The sequence below is a fragment of the Phragmites australis genome, chromosome 12 (assembly GCF_958298935.1).
Source record: "Phragmites australis chromosome 12, lpPhrAust1.1, whole genome shotgun sequence".
NCBI lineage: Eukaryota > Viridiplantae > Streptophyta > Magnoliopsida > Poales > Poaceae > Phragmites > Phragmites australis.
In genome coordinates this window covers 23,610,935-23,631,705 of record NC_084932.1, presented here as the reverse complement: position 1 = coordinate 23,631,705, position 20,771 = coordinate 23,610,935, and the positions used below count along the sequence as shown (strand labels likewise).

At 47.3% G+C, this 20,771-nt stretch overlaps 1 protein-coding gene across 1 annotated transcript; it reads left to right on the top strand.

The window, feature by feature from the left end:
• Positions 1-16,074: 16,074 nt before the first annotated feature.
• Positions 16,075-20,414, top strand: LOC133886745 (chalcone synthase C2). Its single transcript, XM_062326553.1, has 2 exons — positions 16,075-16,404; positions 19,121-20,414. Exons 1-2 carry the CDS (start codon positions 16,215-16,217, stop codon positions 20,128-20,130), a joined length of 1,200 nt encoding a protein of 399 aa, XP_062182537.1. The 5' UTR covers positions 16,075-16,214; the 3' UTR covers positions 20,131-20,414.
• The last annotated feature ends 357 nt before the right edge of the window (positions 20,415-20,771 follow it).

The window sequence follows — 20,771 nt, the reverse complement described above, 5'->3', positions numbered from 1 at the left end:
CGAGGGTGGAAAAATGCGGCACACACCCGGTTATCTGTCACCATAAATGTCTTGGCAACGGGCGCCGTGGAAAGGGCCCACCGGGCAGTCGCAGAGCGGCCCGGCGTGCCCACCCTGTCTTGTTTCCCTGCCACAGCAGCGCGGCAGACGGAACACTTCAGCCCTTACGACGTTATCCCGAGACGGGCCGGATGGCACGGGACGGGACCCGTGCAATTAATGACCCCACGCCTCTCTGCCAAAACATGGCAGGAACTAACGCTGAGCGCGGCGGGAGCAGTTGGAGGTGACAGGCCATGCACGCTCTTTAAATGCGGCCTCGGGCCTTTGACTGGCTGACACCTCATCGGTGGACCCCTCGGGGGCCTCTGCCAAGGGGCTTTCTGGGTCGTTGGGGTACCGAGTGCTCGAGGGTACTGTTCACCTCCCCGAGCACTCTCTCCCGAGAATGCCCGAGCTTGACGGCATGTAGGTCGAACTCCAGGCTGGGGCGCGTGAATGTACCCTGAAAATTAGCCACGAACTGGTGGCAAAGATCATCCCAGGAGCTGATAGACCCTGGGGGTAAGTTCATAAGCCAAGAGCGGGCGGAGCCCCTCAAGGCAACATGAAAGTAGTTAGCCATCACCTTTTCGCTGCCACCAGCCGCCTAGATAGCGGTGGTATATATCTTGAGGAACTCGATAGGGTCGATGGACCCGTCGTACTTCTCTGGCAGCTCGGGGCGGAACTTGGTGGCCCATTTGACCCGGCGGAGCTCACTAGTGAAGGCACGACAGCTGGTGCCGTACCCTGTGACGCGGGTAGCGCCCTTGGGTGGTGAACGCCGGTGAGCCGGGGAGCCCCGGCGATCATAGGTCGGCAAAGAGGAAGCCTGGTCCTCAGCTTCGGCCTCCTGCCGGGTCTCCCGCTAGCGCTCGAGAGTGAAGCACGCGTCTTCGATGCCCCTCCGCTCATTGAGGTGCAAGCGGAGGTCGTGGGCTCCGGAAGTGGCCTGGGAGGCGGCGCTCCGCCTGGAGGCTCCCCGGCCAGCGCGAACGCCACCTGACGATGGGCCGGTCCCAGCAGCGCCACGCTGGGTGGTGGCGCGAGAACTCTCGGCCAGCACCTGGCGGCGGGCAGTGCCGACCAGGGCAACGACTTCCTGGAGCCAGTGGCCCTCCGGGGTTTCCCCTGTCGCCTGGACTAGCAGATGCCTGAGGAGAGCGTGTGCTGCAAGCAGCGCGCTCCCGGGGCTGGCCTCGCCGAAGGCGAGCCTACGCAGGAGAGGCGCCCGGCGCTATCCCGACGCGGACCTGACGGCAGAAGTTTCGACCACTGGCTGGGGGTCGGATGGTGCACCGGCGATGGCGGTGGCGGCCCTGCTGGGCCCACCACCCTGGTCCCCTTGGGAGGGGAACGCCGTGCGTGCAGATCGCGGCTGCTGCTGGGACGCAGCAGCGGCTGGGGCCTCCTGTGTGAGGGGCTGTATTTCCCCACTGGAACTAGAGCCGGAACGCAGGAGGCGATGACCACCAGCCATTTTTTTTCTGCCCAAGAAAACAAACAAACAGATTCAGGGATGCTTCCCCCCTACCTGGCGCGCCAGCTGTCGGAGGATCAACTCCAGTTGCAGGGATCCGAGAGACCCCTTTTTAGAGATTCGGCCGGGGGAATGATCCTGAGTCTGTTCATCGGAGAAATAAATGGGAATGAATGCAACGGACGGTGGTGGTGGATTTGGCCTAGTGCAGAAAGAAGTAAATGCACTGGAATTTAGACAGGTTCGGGCCGCACGGGGGCGTAACACCCTACTCCTGTATGGATACTATAAATGCTCTGAGGGAGTCCCTCAAGGATGTTGCTGGTTACAAGAATGTTTGTCTATCTCAGAGCCTGGGGTTCTTTGTTCTTCAGCCTGTCTCGTGCTGCTCACTTCTCAGCCGTGTTTCTCTTGCGCTGTGTTCTTCTGAGCTTAAGGATCTATTCCAGATGTTTCCTTCTGTGCCTCCGGCTGCTTTAAATACCCGCCAACAGCAACGTGCCCCGAACGGGAGGGGGGCACAAGTTCTGAGACACCATAAATGGAAAGGGCATCATTATTTCCTTTGGGCGAAGTGACCGGGGGTGGAAAAATGCGGCACACGCCCGGTCATCTGTCACCATAAATGTGTTGGCAACGGGTGCCGTGGAGAGGGCCCACCAGGCAGTCGCAGAGCGGCCCGGCATACCCGCCCTGTCTTGTTTCCCTGCCACAACAGCGCGGAAGAAGGAACGCCTCGGCCCTTACGACGTTATCCCGAGACGGGCCGGATGGCACGGGACGGGACCCGTGCAATTAATGACCCCACGCCTCTCTGCCAGAACATGGCAGGAACTGACGCTGAGCGCGGTGGGAACAGTTGGAGGTGACAGGCCACGCACGCTCTTTAAATGCGGCCTCGGGCCTTTGACTGGCTGACACCTCATCGGTGGGCCCCTCGGGGGTCTCTGCCAGGGGGCTTTTTGGGTCGTTGGGGTACCGAGTGCTCGGGGGTACTGTTCACCTCCCCGAGCACTCTCTCCCGGGCACTCTTGTACGGATCCTCGGGGAACCGAGTGCTCGGGGGCTGCTGCACGCAGCCCCGAGCACTCTCTCCCGGAACTTCCTTCGGTGGGTCCTCGGGATACTTGGGTGCCCAGGGGCCACCGCCGGCGGCCCCGGGCACGTTTCTCCTGGTACTTAGCTCTCCTGGTCGTCGGGGGACTAGGGTGCTCAGGGGTCACCGTACACCTTCCCGAGCACTTTCTTCCCGGTACTTAGATTTCGTGGATCATCGGGGAACTGGGGTACTCGGGGGCCACCGACTGTGGCCCTAAGCGCCCTCTCCCGGGACTCGATCTTTCTCACCTTGCGGGAGAGACTCCGCGGGATGGCGCCATGTGGTTGATGGCTGGCCTGGCCTCGGGATTCGAGGACCTCCGGTTCCTGATACACCGACACCCATCTCTCTCGATCTCTCGACCACTCTCATCTCCGCTCACGTCCGCACCCCTCCTCATCTGCTGTTGTTGTGTGAGCCCCTCCTCCTCCCAACGCTGTCATCATTTGCACCACACCGCCCAACACTGATGCCATCCTCCCCCTCCACCGCAGCCTGATGCCGCCGCCCCCTCCACCTGCTAGGGTTAGGCGATGGATCAAGGTAGGGGGGGGCTCGGCCGTGGTCGTGGCGGCCTTGGATGGATCCCGATGACTCCTCCATCGGTTCACGTACCAAGTTTCCACTACCCTCTAGGTGTTCCCAATGACGACCTCATGTTGGCTAGGATTGAGACCGAGCATAGTAACGTCTTTTCTTTTTCTTCCTAATTGTTTTTGTAGTAATCATAGCATCCTTTAAGCTGTGACCTGGATGTGGTATTGCTACTTTCATTAGGACACAACAATTTAATTGAGTTTATAGTATATTAGGCTCAATTCATATCATCCTCATGTAGGTGTTGAAACCAATTCTATGGCTCAAAGAGGTAATCCCTTCAATAGGTGGTATTGTACCTTTGGTGCAATCCATGGTAGATGAAAAGAATTTTGTGAAGTTATCTATCTTTTTTGATATACGTGCAAGGGGAGAAAGTATTAGGAATATCGCTATTAGGGCATGTGGCAATGCATCATTGATTGCATTGTATACCGAAAAAACCACCGTGGAAGGATGTCTAAAAGTACTTGAGGAGCATAAGTTCTTTTTGTCTGACTACAACTCTTTTCATATAAAAGCACTTGACGAGGGCGAAGAGGATTTGGTTTAGATCCGTGAGAGGCTTGCTCAGTTAAGTGAATATGATATGGTGTAATAATATGTAATCCGATTGTTTTGATATACATGATTATTAGTGTGTATTATTTTCATAAGTTTTCTTTGCTTGTAGGAAATTTTTGGTGATACCTTTGTGGCAATTAGCTTTTATGATATCTTAGCTCAAGCCATGGAGCAGCTTGGGTTCAGCTATTATGGCTCCAGAGTGGTCCGCATTGTTGAAGGTAACTTCCAAGCTGATATAAGGTTTCAATTAAAAGGAAATGAATTGGCTAATAAGATATTGTTTACTATCTATGGTAAAGCATCGGATCGTCCATCTAAAGCGAAAGAGAGCACACTAATTCATACACTAATTTATATCGATGAAGTACTAGGATGCAGTATGTAGATTTCAGTTATATAAATTATCTCAGATTACAAGCCTAGGCAAATGCTCAAGTGTAATGATGTATGGATATTTGGATAAGTATGTAATGTATGCATAACTATATTGTATGACTGACTTGAGTTAAATTAAACTTTCTGGATATATATCTGTGTTTTTGAATGTGATTGTGATAACTATTTGTGATGCATATGTAATATTTAGTTAGATTCTGTACATTGGAGGGAGGGGTCATTAGTGCCGGCTTGTCCCATAAACTGACATTGATAGTCTGAGTATCAGTGCCAGTTCTTAGTTATAAACTGGTACTGATACTCATTATCAGTGCTGGTCCTCGAGTTAGCACTGATAGTCATGGATTATTAGTGTCGAGTAATCAGTGCTAGTTCACAAGCCATCACTGATGGTATTTTTGAACCGGCACTGATGATCCTTTCTGTAGTAGTGAAAATCGGCTATTAGGATATGCCTAGGGATGCAAGATTTGTACTTTCTGAGTTATTAGGTGGATCCAAAACTAAAAAAAATGAAATAAAATTCACTTCCATCAAATTAAGTTAAGAAAAAATAAATTAAGTGATGATCTAGAACTATCCATTCGTTACCCACTTGCATCCCTTTGTATGCCTAAAAAAGATAGAATCCTAATCAAATACAACTTCAGAACATGCGCAATATAAATATGTGGCAACCCTTGTACTTGTACCCTGCACCATCATATTAAAGATTTATCTCACATGGTTTTTTCCTTGGTATTAAAGGGGTTTTGTGAGAAACCGTCTAAACAGTATTCTACTTAATTATTAGGAGGATTATTATTCATTATCATGACCTCAGTGATTAACCAGAACATCATCCGGTAGTCCCAGTACGTGTTTTGTACCTAAGATCGGAATACATGCCTTTCCAACATATATATCGCAATAAAGCTTAAGGAAGAGCAAGTAATTAAACATTATATTACAAGTTCTTAAGCATGATCATTTACAAGAGTTTGCAACAAAAGAGAAACTACGCAGCGGAAGATTAAAACCTTAACAACAACAAAAGGAGAATGGAGCCATATGCCCTTAGGCTCCATCCCAAGAGCCACGCCTCACAAGAGTAGGATGCACTACTCTTGCCCATCACCTGCATCGGTGGGCACGAAGTAGCCAAACACCGCCTCTTCCTCACTAGCAGAACCTGAAAGAGCAGCATGAGTATGAAAGTACTCGCAAGACTTAATCCATATAGAGCACATATGCGTAGCTCGACTCTAAGGGTTATGCATTGAGATGATAGCAAGAGTAGGCCACAAGGTTAAGTAAAACATGTGCGGTAAGCAACCTAGACACATATGTGTGAGCAACTATACTTAACCGACATACTAGTGTACCCTGCAATACCCAACAACAACAATGTATATCCGAAACAAATACCAACATAAGTGTAAATAGAACCAAATCCAACTCACCCTGACATACCATGCCACAATCCACAGCTCGTAACTCTACGACCGATGCAGATGGACAGAAGCATACTCATGACTAAAGAGTGCAGTAATTTGAATTGCTCTTACACCCTACAGGGGTACAACTTTACCCACACGACACGGGGACCATTCGGCTTGTGCTACTCGCTAATGTACACACAAGGGGGTACTCGTGACAACCTTCCTCAAACCCGGAACTACCACTTGCACATGTCCCTATGGTACCGGGGTTACCGCGAGCAAGTCTCGACCATGCTCCGGCTACCTTACTCCCTGCTTCTCCTCATTCTTTTCTCTTACGCGTCATAGGACCGCAAGTCAAGTGTCATCACGGCGTATGATAATCGACTTATCTTATCATTATATTAGTATGTGGTTAGTACGGAAAATGCTAGAGCCAACAACACCGACGATCGATGCTTAAATGATGCAAAGCGGCCTACAGTGTCCGGGTTCATCCCCCGAATCCCCGAGGACTCCTCCTGAGCAGAAAACACCCCTAACACCGCTCACATCTTGCCTCATCCTCACACCTCATACACCTCATTGACATCATCATCATAGTACTTGTGAACAATAAAGTAAGCCCTAGGCTCACTAACGATGGCGACATCGTCGCTCGACTTCTACTGAAGACCTATGCATTGCTAAGCATTTCGAATGACTCTTATACATCAACCACGTTACCCAAGCTACAAGGATATGGACATACAACATCTCAAGGTAGAGGATATGCAATTAACGTAGGTTCTACCCATATACAACTAACAATGACTCGCTAAACTTGCAAACATACATAAGCATAATTTATCAATTGAGACACCATTCAATTCGAACAAAGGGTACAATATGCTTAGATGCTTGCCTTGCTGCTCCGAGATCTATCTAATGCTACCTACACAGAATTCGTAGAAGTGGTGCACCTCGGTGTCACCCTCGATCACTCTCGCGTCACATTCCGGTTCTTCGTTTACTAAAAGAACGCATACAATGATGAGCATGAATGTTGTGCAGAAAAAGATGCTTCATAGTCTATGACAATCGCGGAGATGCAATGCATCATGGCATGAGACTATAACACCAAACGTTTCCTTAATTTGGTTTACTGTTAAACATTTAATAAGTTACGGATTAACTTAAACTTAACCTGAGCTCAAATCAAATTAGAAAGTTAACTATGTTTTAACATGATTGTGAGTATTTTTAATGAACAGGGCATAATAAAATAAGATTAACAAAATTAGTTTCATTAATTTTGGAGTTTTGAATAATTAATTATGAATTAATGAAACTTTAACACATCTCATTAATTAGCTTAATCTTCAGCACACATTTAAGGACTCCTAGAATTCTTAATATGTAGAGCATGATCATATGAACAAAATTTGTTTCACTATTTTTGGAGCTATATCTAATTTTCTATGCATTTTACTAGTTTATGCTGATTTAACGATGCACAATTTAATCTATTACTCCTTTTTCTAAAGCAGCAGGATTATTAAAGGGCCCTAAGTCTTTTTTCACCGGTGGCCTTCTAACCCGAGCCATGGCTGGTGGGGCCGACTCATTTGACCTCCGGTCAAAACGGCCAAAGGTTCAACGCACAGTGCCTTGGCTTGGCCAGCTGGCTCGGCCAGCTTCCCCGACGCGACAGCGCGGACCGGGAAGAGCAATAAGGCCCTCAGCGCAAGCATGCATTTCCTGGCATAGGCACACATGGGTAACGGCGACGATCGGAAGGCAGCAGGCAACGGTGCACCGAGGCGGCACGACGGCGGCTTAGCCAAGCATCCCGGCGATGAAATGGCGGCGAAAACGTCCCCACCGAAAGCTCCTTCACTACCCACGCAGGCCAGTGAACACAACGGCTTGTCCATTGGCTGACGGGCCCGACTGGAGCACGGTTGGTGGTGGGCGGCCATAGGCAGCAGTGAACTACTCCTGTGGAGACGTACGCCAGCGACTGGTCAAAAAGGAAACAGCGCATGGACTAGACTCTACGGGGGACGAGGAGCTCACCAAGGGGGTCGGTTGATGTGAAGGAGCGATGGGGAGGTGACTCAATGCTGAGGGGCGGAGCAAGCTGGCTAGCGCCGTAGAAGAAGGGGCGACGCACCCATGACTCGGCCGTGAAGGGATGGGGCTCGCGCGGGAAATGAATGGGATGGACCGGAGGACCTCCCCACACTCTTCTCGTGGCTCAGCTTGGGCAGATTTGGCATGGGCTGCTCGAATTTGAGTCAGCGGTGGCTGCTCCGTGCTGCGCTGCTCTCTGTGCTTGAGGCCAAGTGAGAGAGGGTGGAGTGAGCATATAGGGAAAGCAGAGAATAAGGGAGAGATAAGGGCAAAGACCCATGCCTCTGGCCGCCTCAGTGCTGTGGCCCAATTTTCCGGTGATGTGGTCGGCCGTGGAAGTCAACAAAGCCAGCGTCACCCTCTGAGCAATGCTTGGTGAGAGAGAGAGAGACCGAGAGAAAGAGAGAGGATGACGGGTGGGGCTGATGAATAGTGATAGTGCGAAAGAAGATTTGCTCTGACCCAAACTAGGTCTTACCAAACTAGGTCTTACCAAGGTCAAAAACTTGTGGAACAAAATTTGTATGAAACTACAATTCGTGTGCAACCCATTTTAACTTGTTTAATCCAAAAATACTAAGCCAAATTCAATTTAAAAATCCCCAAAGTTGCAACTTTTCTAAATTCTTACAATTTTATGTCTTCAAAATAATTCCTAAAAATTTGGGAAAATTCATTTATATTCCTCGTATGGCATGGACTGATTTCTAAAATTGTTTCCCACCCTAAGTTGTATGGTGATTTTGCGGGTTTCTCCACAATGCACCATTTAAAATTAATTCCAACAATTTTTATTTAATGTTTGGTTGAACTGATTGCTTGCCCAAAACTTCAATTATGATGCTAACGATGCTCATGAATGCTTAACTACACGCTTAAGGACTTTGGACTGTGACAAAACTCCCTCCTCCCTAAAAAGAATCTCGTCCTGAGATTTGTGTAGAGGGCTGGGAACTAGGAGCCTTGGGAAAACTCTCTAGTTTCTAAGGGTCATATTCACCTAGACAAGCAAATCTTTCAATAAGGATTCCACAAGAAACAAGCGAGTGTTGTGTGAGCGATGATGGTGTTACCTTACTTTCTCATCTCAGTTCACTGACATGACAAAGTAACAACTCCTACTTATATTCATGAGAACAAAGGTGAGGGTAGCCTCCTTGGGACTTGATGGTGATTATGTACATATATAAGAAAAGTAGAAATACAAGACTCCTACTAACATGAGGGTGGTGTGGGTGGGATGGTGGAACTTTCACTTTGCTCAAAAGTGAACACATCTCAACGATAGGCAAGGTGTTTCATGACACCTATATGATTATAACATCATTTACCTATTGGAGAAGAGCTCGGGAAGATCAGCCGAAATTGGTCTTCACATTCCCACATTCCTTCATTTTTGGAGTGATTACTCCATTGAACCTTGAGAAACGTAATTGAATTGCGCCGCGTCTTCCGTTTGGCTTCATCAAGAATACGAATCGGATGCTCGCAATAGGAGAGATACGGCTGCAATTTGGAAAGGGACGGAGGTAAGTCCAACTGATAAGCCACCTCACCCCGTCGGGCAATAATTTAGAAAGGTCCCACATAACGAGGCATTAGCTTTCTCCTAACTTGAAAGTGTCGAATCCCCTTAAGTGGATATACCTTGAGGTAGACGAAGTCTCCAATCTCGAACACAAGTTCTCTTTGGCGCCGATCCGCATAGATCTTATGTCGTGATTGAGCCATGAGAAGACACCTACGAATAGTTAGAACATGCTCTTCTACCTCTTTGACTAAATCCGGGCCTAGAAAAGCCATTTCACTGGATTTGAACCAGTTCAATGGTGTTCGGCATCTTCGGCCATAGAGAGCTTCAAACGGTGACATTTCAATGCTCGACTGATAACTGTTGTTGTAGGAGAACTCCAGAATGGCAAGCAAATCTCCCACCCCTTCCCATACGTGAGAACATGTCCTCCAGGATTTGATTCACCCGCTCAGTTTGACCATCGGCTTGAGGATGGTATGCGATGCTATAGAAGAACTCGGTCCCCATAGCTTCATAAAGGCTCTTCCATAAATGGGAAGTGAACTGAGTGCCTCGATCAGAAATAATCTTCTTCAGAATCCCACGAAGGCAAACAATTCGTGTGGGGTACAGCTCCGCATATTGCTTGACCGAGTACGTGGTCCTGACCGAAACAAAATGAGCAGACTTTGTCAACCGGTCCACGATAACCTAAATAGACTCATACCCTTGTGAGGTCCTTGGCAAACTAGTAATAAACTCAATGCCAATCTCCTGCCACTTCCAAGAGGGAATAGGCAAAGGCTAGAGCATACCGACCAGCTTAAGATGCTCGGTCTTCACTCTTCGGCATACATCATACTTAGTAACATATTGAGCAATTTCTCTCTTCATGCGAGTCCATTACCAACAAATTTACACCGAAGGACGTGTCATTGACCACTACCGAGGCTATAGGCACACATTGATTAATAAGAATGTTGGCTCCAGGTGCATCTATGAGATAATGTGTAGGTGTGGTGCTAACTTTCAGTTCGTGCCGCCGTGTATAACTCATCATTATGAAACAATGGGAAGCTCCAAAATCGAAAAGAACAACTACAGAGATGATGATGGAATTGAAATTTACAAGTAACATATCCATCAGAACGCTGTCACCCTTGTGAGCTTCTTTGATGGTAGTGTGGTGCGCGCGGCCATGCTTGGGGACATGCGTAGCCTGGGAGGCTTGTGAAGCGGGTTGAGCAAACTGTGAAGGCGTTGGAGCAGTCACCATGGCTCTCAAATTTGGGAAAGGGCAATCCCTCACATAATGCCTGATGCACCCATAGTTGTAGCATGGGTCGCCGAGGCCACCAGTCACACTCGCCTGGAAACCGATGGGTCTTGGAGGTTGTCACTACGGATCAGAGAAAGATGAGCGTCGCACCATCCACATTGGTCATGGAGCACTCAAAGCCGAAATATGAGATGGAGAAGGTTGACCCTCCGTCCGTACATGTTGAGCACTCCTGCCCATGGAAAGAGACGAGACCCTCTTGCGCTTCTTCTCCTATTGCTGGTTCTTCAGCTTGAACTCCACCGTGAGAGAAGTTCTCACTAGCTTGTTGAAGTCAGTGAACTCATGAGCCAATAGCTGGTCTTGCATCTTGGAGTTGAGATCGTTCACAAAGCGGTATTGCTTCTGTTTGTCGGTGTTGACCTCATCCTGAGCATATTGTGCAAGGTGGTTCAACACTTGCAGGTACTCTATCAATGATCTGCCTCCTTGCTTGATGTCTAGAAACTCTTGCCTATTGATCTCTATGATGCCCTTAGGAATATGGAAATTGCGGAATGCCTGGCAGAACTCCACCCAAGACGCCCGATGGTTGGCAAGGTGCATGGCCAAATAGTTGAACCACCACGCGCATGCCGCACCCTGAAGTTGATGGGCGGCGAAAAGCGCCTTCTCATGGTCTTCACGTCTGAGGAGAGAAAGTCCAATCCGTCGTTCTCTAATCCGTTTGTTATCGTCTCTGCCATCGCGCACCACCATCACCATGCGGATTGCTGCATCATGTCACTTCCCCCTCGTGCAGTCGTGGGCCTTACCACAGTGTGTCACCGCTACCGCACACTCTCCATTGTTGCATGCTCATGCTACGCTTCGCGCCACCATCGTGCCGATGATCGCCTTCCATCGTCGGAGCCATGTGCCACTCACCAGCAGCTGCCATCTCGCTATCCGTTGGATTTGCTGACGGGATTCGGTTGCCACACGATCTACTATAAACTTGCTTGCCACAAAAGATCTTGTGTGGCTGTAAAACGATCTGGAATTGCTGATGTCATTGTTGGCGCCATTGGGGATACTGGTCATGCATACAGTGCTGGCGCAACAACATTGTTCATCCCGTACTACAAAAATTTATACGCACACCCAACACTGTGGATAAGGATTTTTGTATGTAGTTCCGATTTTTCAGTTGAAAATTGCTACATGCATCCACAACGTACCAGGAAGTTTATTTTTCCTTTAGAATCTACTACATTTTTTATCAGCAGTTTTTCTCTACCATGTCATCCACCAAATTTGACATTAAGAAGTTCGATGACAAGATTAGTTTCTCTATATGGCAGGTTCAGATGAAAGATGTTCTCACATAAGTTGGCATTCGAAAGGAGTTAGGTGCTAAACCTATGGGCATGCCAAATGACAAATGGAAGGAATTGGATGAAAATGATCTCTCTACCATACAACTTAGTCTGTCTACAGATGTTCTGCGTGAAGTCATTAACAAGACGATTGTCGCGTCATTGTAGGCGAAGCTAGAGACGTTGTACATGAAGAAAAGTCTCACCAATAAATTGCGCCTCAAAGAACATATGTACATGATTCGTATGACAGAAGGTACCTATATTCAATCTTATCTTAGTAAGTTTAATTAACTCATCATTGATCTTGAGAACTTAGATGTGAAAGTATATGATGAGGAAAAGGCTATTCTTCCGATTGTCTCTTTGCCTGCAACTTTAGACACTTTAAGTAAATTATGCTTTATGACAATCATGATACCCTTGGTTTTGATAATGTTAAATATGTTGGTGAAAATGGTATTCTTAAGATTTCTAAAGACAATATTGTTGTGTTAAAAGTCAATAGAATCAATAGCCTTTATCAGTTGCAATGATCTATAATTACAAGTATTGCAGACGTTTCTACTATTACACTGAATCGTCACATCACCAAGCTTTGGAAAATGCATTTGGGTCATATGAGTGATAAAGGTATGCATCTTCTATGCAAGAAAGGTCTTTTAGATAATATTGACAAAAAAAATTTTTTGAGCATTGTGTTTTTGGCAAACAAAAGAGAGTCAATTTTATTACTGCAACTCATCAGACTAAAGGAATTCTTGATTATATTCATTATGTTCTTTGGGGCAAGCCTAAGTTTCTTTCTCTTGATGGATATGAATACAGGATAACTTTTATTGATGATTTTCTCACAAAGTTTAGGTTTATTTTTTGAAACATAAGAATAAAGCCCTTTCAGTGTTCTAGAATTGAAAGCTTTGGTGGAAAATCAAGAAATTAAAAACCAATAATGGATTGGAATTTTGTAGTGATAAGTTTAATAATTTTTTGCTAATCATGGTATTGCACGACATTTAACTATTCCAGTAACTCCTCAGCAGAATGGTGTGGCAGAGTGTATGAATCACACTCTTTTGAAAAGAGCATGTTTGCATGCTTTCAAATGCATGCCTATGGAATAAGTGTGTTTTTGTAGGCTGAGACTGTTTCTATAGCTTGTTATTTGATTAATCACTCTTCAAATTCTACCATTAATTTCAGATTTCAGAAGAGGTTTGGTCAGATAAACCATTTGATTATTTCAATTTGAGAATTTTTAGCTATCTTGCTTATGCTCTTGTTTGCACTAGAAAATTAGAGCCTAATCAAGAAATTCATATTTGTTAGTTATGGTTATGGTGTCAAAAGATACCATTTTTAGTTTCCTGATTCTAACAAATTGATTATTAGTCATGATGTTACTTATAATGAAGATGCTTTACTCTGATCGGGTAGTGATAATATGGGTAGTCCTTCCATAACTGAATATGAAACTTCTGAAGCTATTACAAGGAACGCAAAATTTGAAGTAGTTTTAATTACCGTTGATAATGATGATCATTGTATTGCATAGCTAATTTTCTGATTCATCATCTTCTGATAATAATGATCTTCCAAAAGGTAGGAAACTTTTAAAGTGCAAATGAATTTATAAGAGGAAGGAAGGTATTTCTGGAATTGAACCCGCAAGATGGAAAGCTTGTTTAGTGGTAACAAATTTTGACCAAAGAGAAGGTATTGACTTCAATAAAGTTTTCTCTCATGCTGTATGCCACTCTTTATTCGGGTGATGCTTGCTTTTGTTGTTTTATTTGATTTGTTATTAGAGCAACTTGATGTTAAAACTGCTTTCTTACATGGATATTTAGAAAAGGAGATTTCTATGATACAACCTAAATGTTTTGCTGCTCCTGAAAAAGAGCATTTAGTTTCTCATTTAAAGAAATCTCTTTATGCTTTTAAATAAGCTCATTGGTAGTGCTATAAAAGGTTTGATTCCTTTATGATTGCATAACAATATTCTCACAACATTTACGATAGTTGTGTTTATTTTAAACAGTTATGAAGGTTGTGCACACCATAGCATTATTTTCAGAGAGGGTTGCGTTGGCTCGGTTGGCTAAAGTTAACTCACCGGAGAGTCCGGTGATGAAGTGATGTGCACCGGATGTTAACACCAGAGCAATTTACACAGAGAAGAAGAAAATGCTCAGATGGCTCAGGATAACTCACCGGATGATCCGGTGATGAATATGAAGTATACACTGGAGTGTCCGGTGTTTAGAGAGGCTTGAGTGGGGGTTCCAACGGCTAGTTTGTGATAATGTACTCACCAGATGATCCAGTGTTAGCACTATTGTTCTCACCGGATCATCCGGTGTGAACAACTTTTCTGAGCCGTTAGGTTAACAGCTAGTGCGAGAGTTTGAGGCTATAAATCCCACTCAGTCGGCCATTTGAAGGTGCTGGAGTCCAGAGAAGTTCATGTATACCTGAGAAGACATCTAAGTCACTAAAGTGCTTTAAGTGATTATCCAAGGCGATTAAGCACAAGATCAGAGAGTGTTTAGTACTTATAGGCCTAGAGAGAGTGTTGCTAGGTGATTGCTGCCTAGATATTGGATCAAGGAGTAATCCAACCTTGTATCAAGTGGTACGCCAGCACCTTGGAGTCTTGGTGACTCGCCAGCAAGCTTGTTGACCCTCCGACATGGTGTGGAGGGCGACGAGAAGCGTGTACAGGGACGCATAGACCTTTATCTTGGTAGCTCAAGCTCCGAAGTGATCACGATGGCAAGGAACAGAAAGAGAGGCTAGTGGTGAGACATTGCCTTGGTGGCTTGGTGGCTCGTCTGGGTAGATGCCTTATCTTTGTGACTTGGTGGGTCAATAGCTATGATCGGGTGCCGACCGGGAGTATATCCTTGGTGGAGCTCCAACATGAACTAGGGGTGGCATTCATGCCATCATACCACGAAAAAAAATTCATGTGCCGAGTTTGCTCTCTCTACCTTATTTATGTTTTCGTATTTATATTCTTGCAATTTACCTCTTTAGATAGGTTACAAGTACTTTGATCGGTAGAGTAGACATATAGATAAATCTAGAGCACATTTAGATAGAAATTGATATAGATTTCTCTTGTGTTGTTTTTGAAGCCAAAATAGTTCTAAGTGTCCTAATTCACCATATCTTAGGACGTCACTGATCCCTTCAATGAAAGATCATGTCCTGCAAAGAAGATTTATTGGCATAAAAATTCAGTGTGATCGTAAGGCTGGTATATTATTTCTATATCAGAAAAGTTACATTAAGAAGATAAAGATTATATGTCAGGTATTCCTTACGCCATTGCAGTTGAAAATCTCATATATGCTATTATTTGCACTAGACCGATTTAGCTCATGCAGTTAGTGTGGTTAGTAGATTTATGCATAATCCTGATAAAGAACATTAAAAATTGTTAAGTGGATTCTTCGTTATATGAAATCTACTTATAATTTTGGCTTGATGTTGGATAAGAAAAATGTTGTTATAGGCATGTTTAGAAAGCAGAAGGTTACATACAAGAATATAATTTTTGATAGTTTCTAAAAAAGGTTTTAACGGGATCGAGAAAACTTGCTATAGGTGCCACATATGATACTTAGTTTAATTTGTACACCTACGGAGCCAATCCAGCATGTTAGCCATGCTAAAACTTGGACGATACCGCGAAATTGATGGCATGAAAATGACGACCAAACAAAAGATTGCCATGCCTATACCTTTCATAGATATATATTATATTATATTAATTGGCAGTAACAAATTTTCTCAACGCCTGCAAATTTTGCCTTGGCAACAACGTTCAAGCAAGGGCATATATCAGACGAAATTAACCACACTTTTAACAAAAAAAAAAAAGAATTGCAATTGACCAACTGACTGACCGGCCGTTGTTCCCATCCACGCATGCGTTAATCCTAGGGCGTCGAGCTCCATCAGCTGCACCGGTTGACGCCATGCTGCTGTGGCCCGTGGCCACGCGACCCAACTAACCCCTGCCCTCCCTCTCGCGCGCACATGTATCGGGATCGGTTGGCACACGTGTCGCACGCGCCACCACGTCGTCCTCCCGCACACGTGGCCTCCATCCGCCCGTCCAACTGACCTAACCCGGCTTACCCCTCCTACCCTTCCCGCCTATATATCCCTCCCGGCCCCGCATGTTGCAGCTGCCATTACAGCGAGCGCTCCCACCAGTCCCACAGCCTCCTTCGCCCGGCAACCTGAGACGTCAAGGCGCAGCAGGCTGCAAAGCTTAGCGCGTCGTAGCCACTAGCTTGATAGCTCCCTGGTACAACCATCTCCAAGCTGCGAGACATGGCGGGGGCGAAGGTGACGGTCGAGGAGGTGAGGAAGGCGCAGCGGGCGTCGGGGCCGGCGACGGTGCTGGCGATCGGGACGGCGACGCCGGCCAACTGCGTGTACCAGGCCGACTACCCGGACTACTACTTCCGGATCACCAAGAGCGAGCACCTCGCCGACCTCAAGGAGAAGTTCAAGAGGATGTGTGAGTATATATCGATCGTATCCATCGTGTCCCCGTCCTCCTAGCGACTTGCATGCATGATGTGTGCAGGAGCATGATAATCTTGCGACTAGCTAGCTTGCACGTAATTCTCGCGTCATGCATACACATGTACATCATCAGGTGCAAAATCACTTCTGATGAATCTCTGAAACGTACGTTGGCAGTGGGTGTGGTTAATTAGATAGTTAGTTGTTGAAGGGTTATCACTGGTTATAAGTACTTGTATAAAACTTCTCGTAATCACTGTGGTACCTAGAAAGGAATTTAGGAGCTAAGCTTGTGCACCCATGCATATAAATCCCGTGTTCCTGGATTTGAGGTGCCAGTGACAGTGAGAAGAGTGACCAGGGAAGCTAGCTGCCTAGCCAGCCCATGCACACACACAACAAGCATGCGTGGCCATGGAAAAAAACTCTCAATAAGTGTTTTTCAACGAAAGTTAGTCTTAATAAACTTCTAAGTAGCATATTATTAAACTGCATCGCCTGTTAACTGACATGCTGATCGATCAAGAGGCATCTAATTGGGGCAGCATGACCTGCTGCCGGCCCTGATTCCGTTGCTTGGCGTCTTGCTGCAAACATGCCAAGCATAGGACAAGATGCGGACCATGCAGTGGCTAGTGCTGGGCCTGGGCAAATAGGCCGTTGGGCACAGCCCGGCCCGGTTGGTGGCCCGGCTAACTAATCGGATCGTGCCGTGCCAGCCCGATGTGTGGCCCATGACACGGCCTGTGAAGCACAGTGTCGTACCTGGTCGGGTCGGCTCGGGCATGGTAGCAGTATGATGAATCGTGCTGGGTGGGATGGTCGGGGTATGGCATAGCAGGGGCAGGTCTGCGGCTAGGTGGGGCGGCGCGCTAGGGGCAGGGTGTTTAGGCGGTGATGAGGATGGGGGTGGGGTGGTCGGGTGACGTGGCAGAGTGACTGGGCGGCGGAGTGGAGGGGCAATCGGGCGGGTGATGGGGATGGGTCGTGCCCATGTCGACCCTTCTAAGCCAGGTCATGTCGTGCTGTGCTGGCACAGCGTGCCACACACTCACCCCAGGCCATGTTGTAACGACACAGCGTGCCACACGCTCGGTGCAGGGCATGCCGTGCCTAGGTCGTGTGCCTGTATTAGCGTGCGTCAAGCTGGCCCAGTAGGCACAGTCCATTTGGACCGCTTTAGTGCTGGCCAACTGGGCCATGCCTATAAGGTCGACTCGAGGTCTGCCACTGTAGGCATGGCCCAGGCACAACACGACATACCTTGCCAGGCTGATGCTGTGGCACACCATGCCGTCATGGCCCAGTCTGGCTATCTCCCATCATCGTCTCACCCTGCCTCGCCGCGCCGTGCCATCGCCCCATCGTCCAGCCCCTGACGCACTGCCATCCCGCCATGCCCCAGCGCCCCTGCACCATGCCCTGGCCGCCCCCGCGCTGCAGCCCCGTCATGCCGTGGCGTGCTCGGGCCAACCTGATATGACACTGTGCTTCATGGGTCATGTCATGGGCTGTGCCTCCGGCATGCGGGTCAGCAGTGTACGGTCTGATTAGCTAGCTGGGCCAATCGGCCATGCTTAAACGGAGCTAGGCTATGCCGTGGCAGGCGATCCAGTTGGCCAGGTCTCACAGTGGCCATGTTCTTTTTGTTTCATGTTTAGAAAGGAAAAAATATAGAAAAAAATTAAGCCAGGTAAGGGAGCAACCTAAAGCACTCATGCACGGGATTGAAGTTAACACGTAGCTTCTGGACGCATCAGGGAACGATTAGGTGCTAAGTGCAAAAGCAGATCGATGCTAATGCTGCAGTATATATTTTCAGGGATCGACCACCAGCTAATATACGCTAGCTGATAATAAGAACAAAGATGTGCAAGTATATATTAAAAGTTGCAATATAATAATAACAATCCTAGTTCTTTGATTCTGTTCAAGTTATTTAATCATAAGTATAGATTTGATTATGTAGAGCCTTGGCAACTTCCTAACTTTCGACAAGAACTTGTTGCCATTTCTAGCAAGAATAGTAGAAGTACTACACATAATCGACAAGAATGATGTGCAAAATCTAACAAGAATAGGAGAAGTACTGTGGATAACCAATCACTTTTGTTAGCACTTTTCATTTATAAATACATATCGTCTTAGATAAGAATAGTAACCGATGCATAAGTTTGATCATTATTTTTTATTAAAATATATTTATAAAATCTATGGAATTTTTAATATTATAAAAAAATTCAAGACAATATATATATATATATATATATATATATATATGTATGTATGTATGTATGTATTTATGATTTTAAGGTTTTCAAAATAGATATTTTGAAAGCTATTATTAATTAAAGTTTTAAACATCTAGTTTAAACTTTTTTAAAATGATATATATTTACGATCGGAAGAATTAGAAGGTAACATGGTAAAGTACCTAGAACGTCAGTGAGCCCCACCTGGCCGAGAGAACAGGATCCATCGCTTGGAGACTTGAGACCTAACTCAATTAACTACTTAGCTAATCATTAAGGTTAAGAAGAACACACTTGAACACTTGTGAATCAACTAACTCATGCGTCATTTTCTTTCTCTTTACATCCCTTTTGATCTGCCTTCTTTGAACGAGCTAGCTAGCTAACAGTCGTGTCTCGACTCTTGACGTCCATGCGCCGGCGGCCGTCGACGTCGGTGTGGTTGTGTGGTTGCAGGCGACAAGTCGATGATCCGTAAGCGGTACATGCATGTGACGGAGGAGATCCTACAAGAGAACCCCAACATGTGCGCGTACATGGCGCCGTCGCTGGACGCGCGCCAGGACATCGTGGTAGTGGAGGTGCCCAAGCTGGGGAAGGCGGCGGCGCAGAAGGCGATCAAGGAGTGGGGCCAGCCGCGGTCCCGTATCACGCACCTCCTCTTCTGCACCACCTCCGGCGTCGACATGCCCGGCGCCGACTACCAGCTCACCAAGCTCCTGGGCCTGCGCCCCAGCGTGAACCGCCTCATGATGTACCAGCAGGGCTGCTTCGCGGGGGGCACGGTTCTACGCGTGGCCAAGGACCTCGCCGAGAACAACCGCGGCGCGCGCGTGCTGGTGGTGTGCTCGGAGATCACCGCCGTCACGTTCCGCGGTCCTTCGGAGTCACACCTTGACTCGCTCGTCGGCCAGGCGCTGTTCGGCGATGGCGCGGCGGCCGTGATCGTGGGCGCCGATCCCGACGAGCGCGTCGAGCGGTCGCTGTTCCAGCTGGTGTCCGCATCGCAGACCATCCTGCCGGACTCGGAGGGAGCCATCGACGGCCACCTCCGCGAGGTCGGCCTGACCTTCCACCTCCTCAAGGACGTGCCGGGGCTCATCTCCAAGAACATCGAGCGCGCGCTGGAGGCGGCGTTCCAGCCACTGGGCATCTCCGACTGGAACTCCATCTTCTGGGTGGCGCACCCTGGCGGCCCTGCCATCCTCGACCAGGTCGAGGCCAAGGTCGGGCTCGACAAGGCCCGGATGCGCGCCACCCGGCACGTCCTCTCCGAGTACGGCAACATGTCCAGCGCCTGCGTGCTCTTCATCCTTGACGAGATGCGCAAGCGCTCTGCCGAGGACGGCCACGCCACCACCGGCGAGGGCTTCGACTGGGGCGTCCTCTTCGGCTTTGGCCCCGGCCTCACCGTGGAGACCGTCGTCCTCCACAGCGTCCCCATTGCCGCCGGCGCCACCGCATGATCACATCAATCACACACCATACATACTCCACTCCACTCCACTCCATGCATGCACCTCGATCACAATTTCTTCATCTTTGCCACGATAATAACTGCTATCACCAAGTAATGTACTACTCCTCTATGCGTCATGTGTCGGTAGGATTATTTCTACTGCCGTTATTATTTTGCTAGCTAAAGGTCAAAAGCGTTAGGTATATGGATGGTGAGGTATTGTTACCTGTGTAAGACAACCTTGGCTGTGTTTCCATTTTTTATTTGATGAAAAAGCTTATTGTCTGCTGATGAATGATGGTCAGATTGGTTCGCATGCATCTTCAGAGCTGCTAATTACTCGATCATGTATCAATTGTACTTTGCGCGTGGTCTCTATCGAATGAATCCGTTCAATTCAATTCATGAGAGGCCCATTGTTAATGTTAGCCCCTGACTTGTCTCATGCATGTGTGCCTCTTGAGGGTGACATTTGTGCAGGAACACTTCCTGGTGCATTTGCCGTACTGTTATCCTTTTTCTTCTTTTAAAAAAGTAGTTACACGCAGAGCTTGGTTGACCCATTTGGGTCCTCGTACATTGAGAACAAGTGACCATTTTAAAATGTTGACCGGCAGCCTGCATTAATTCTAGATTCGCGCGGATTGT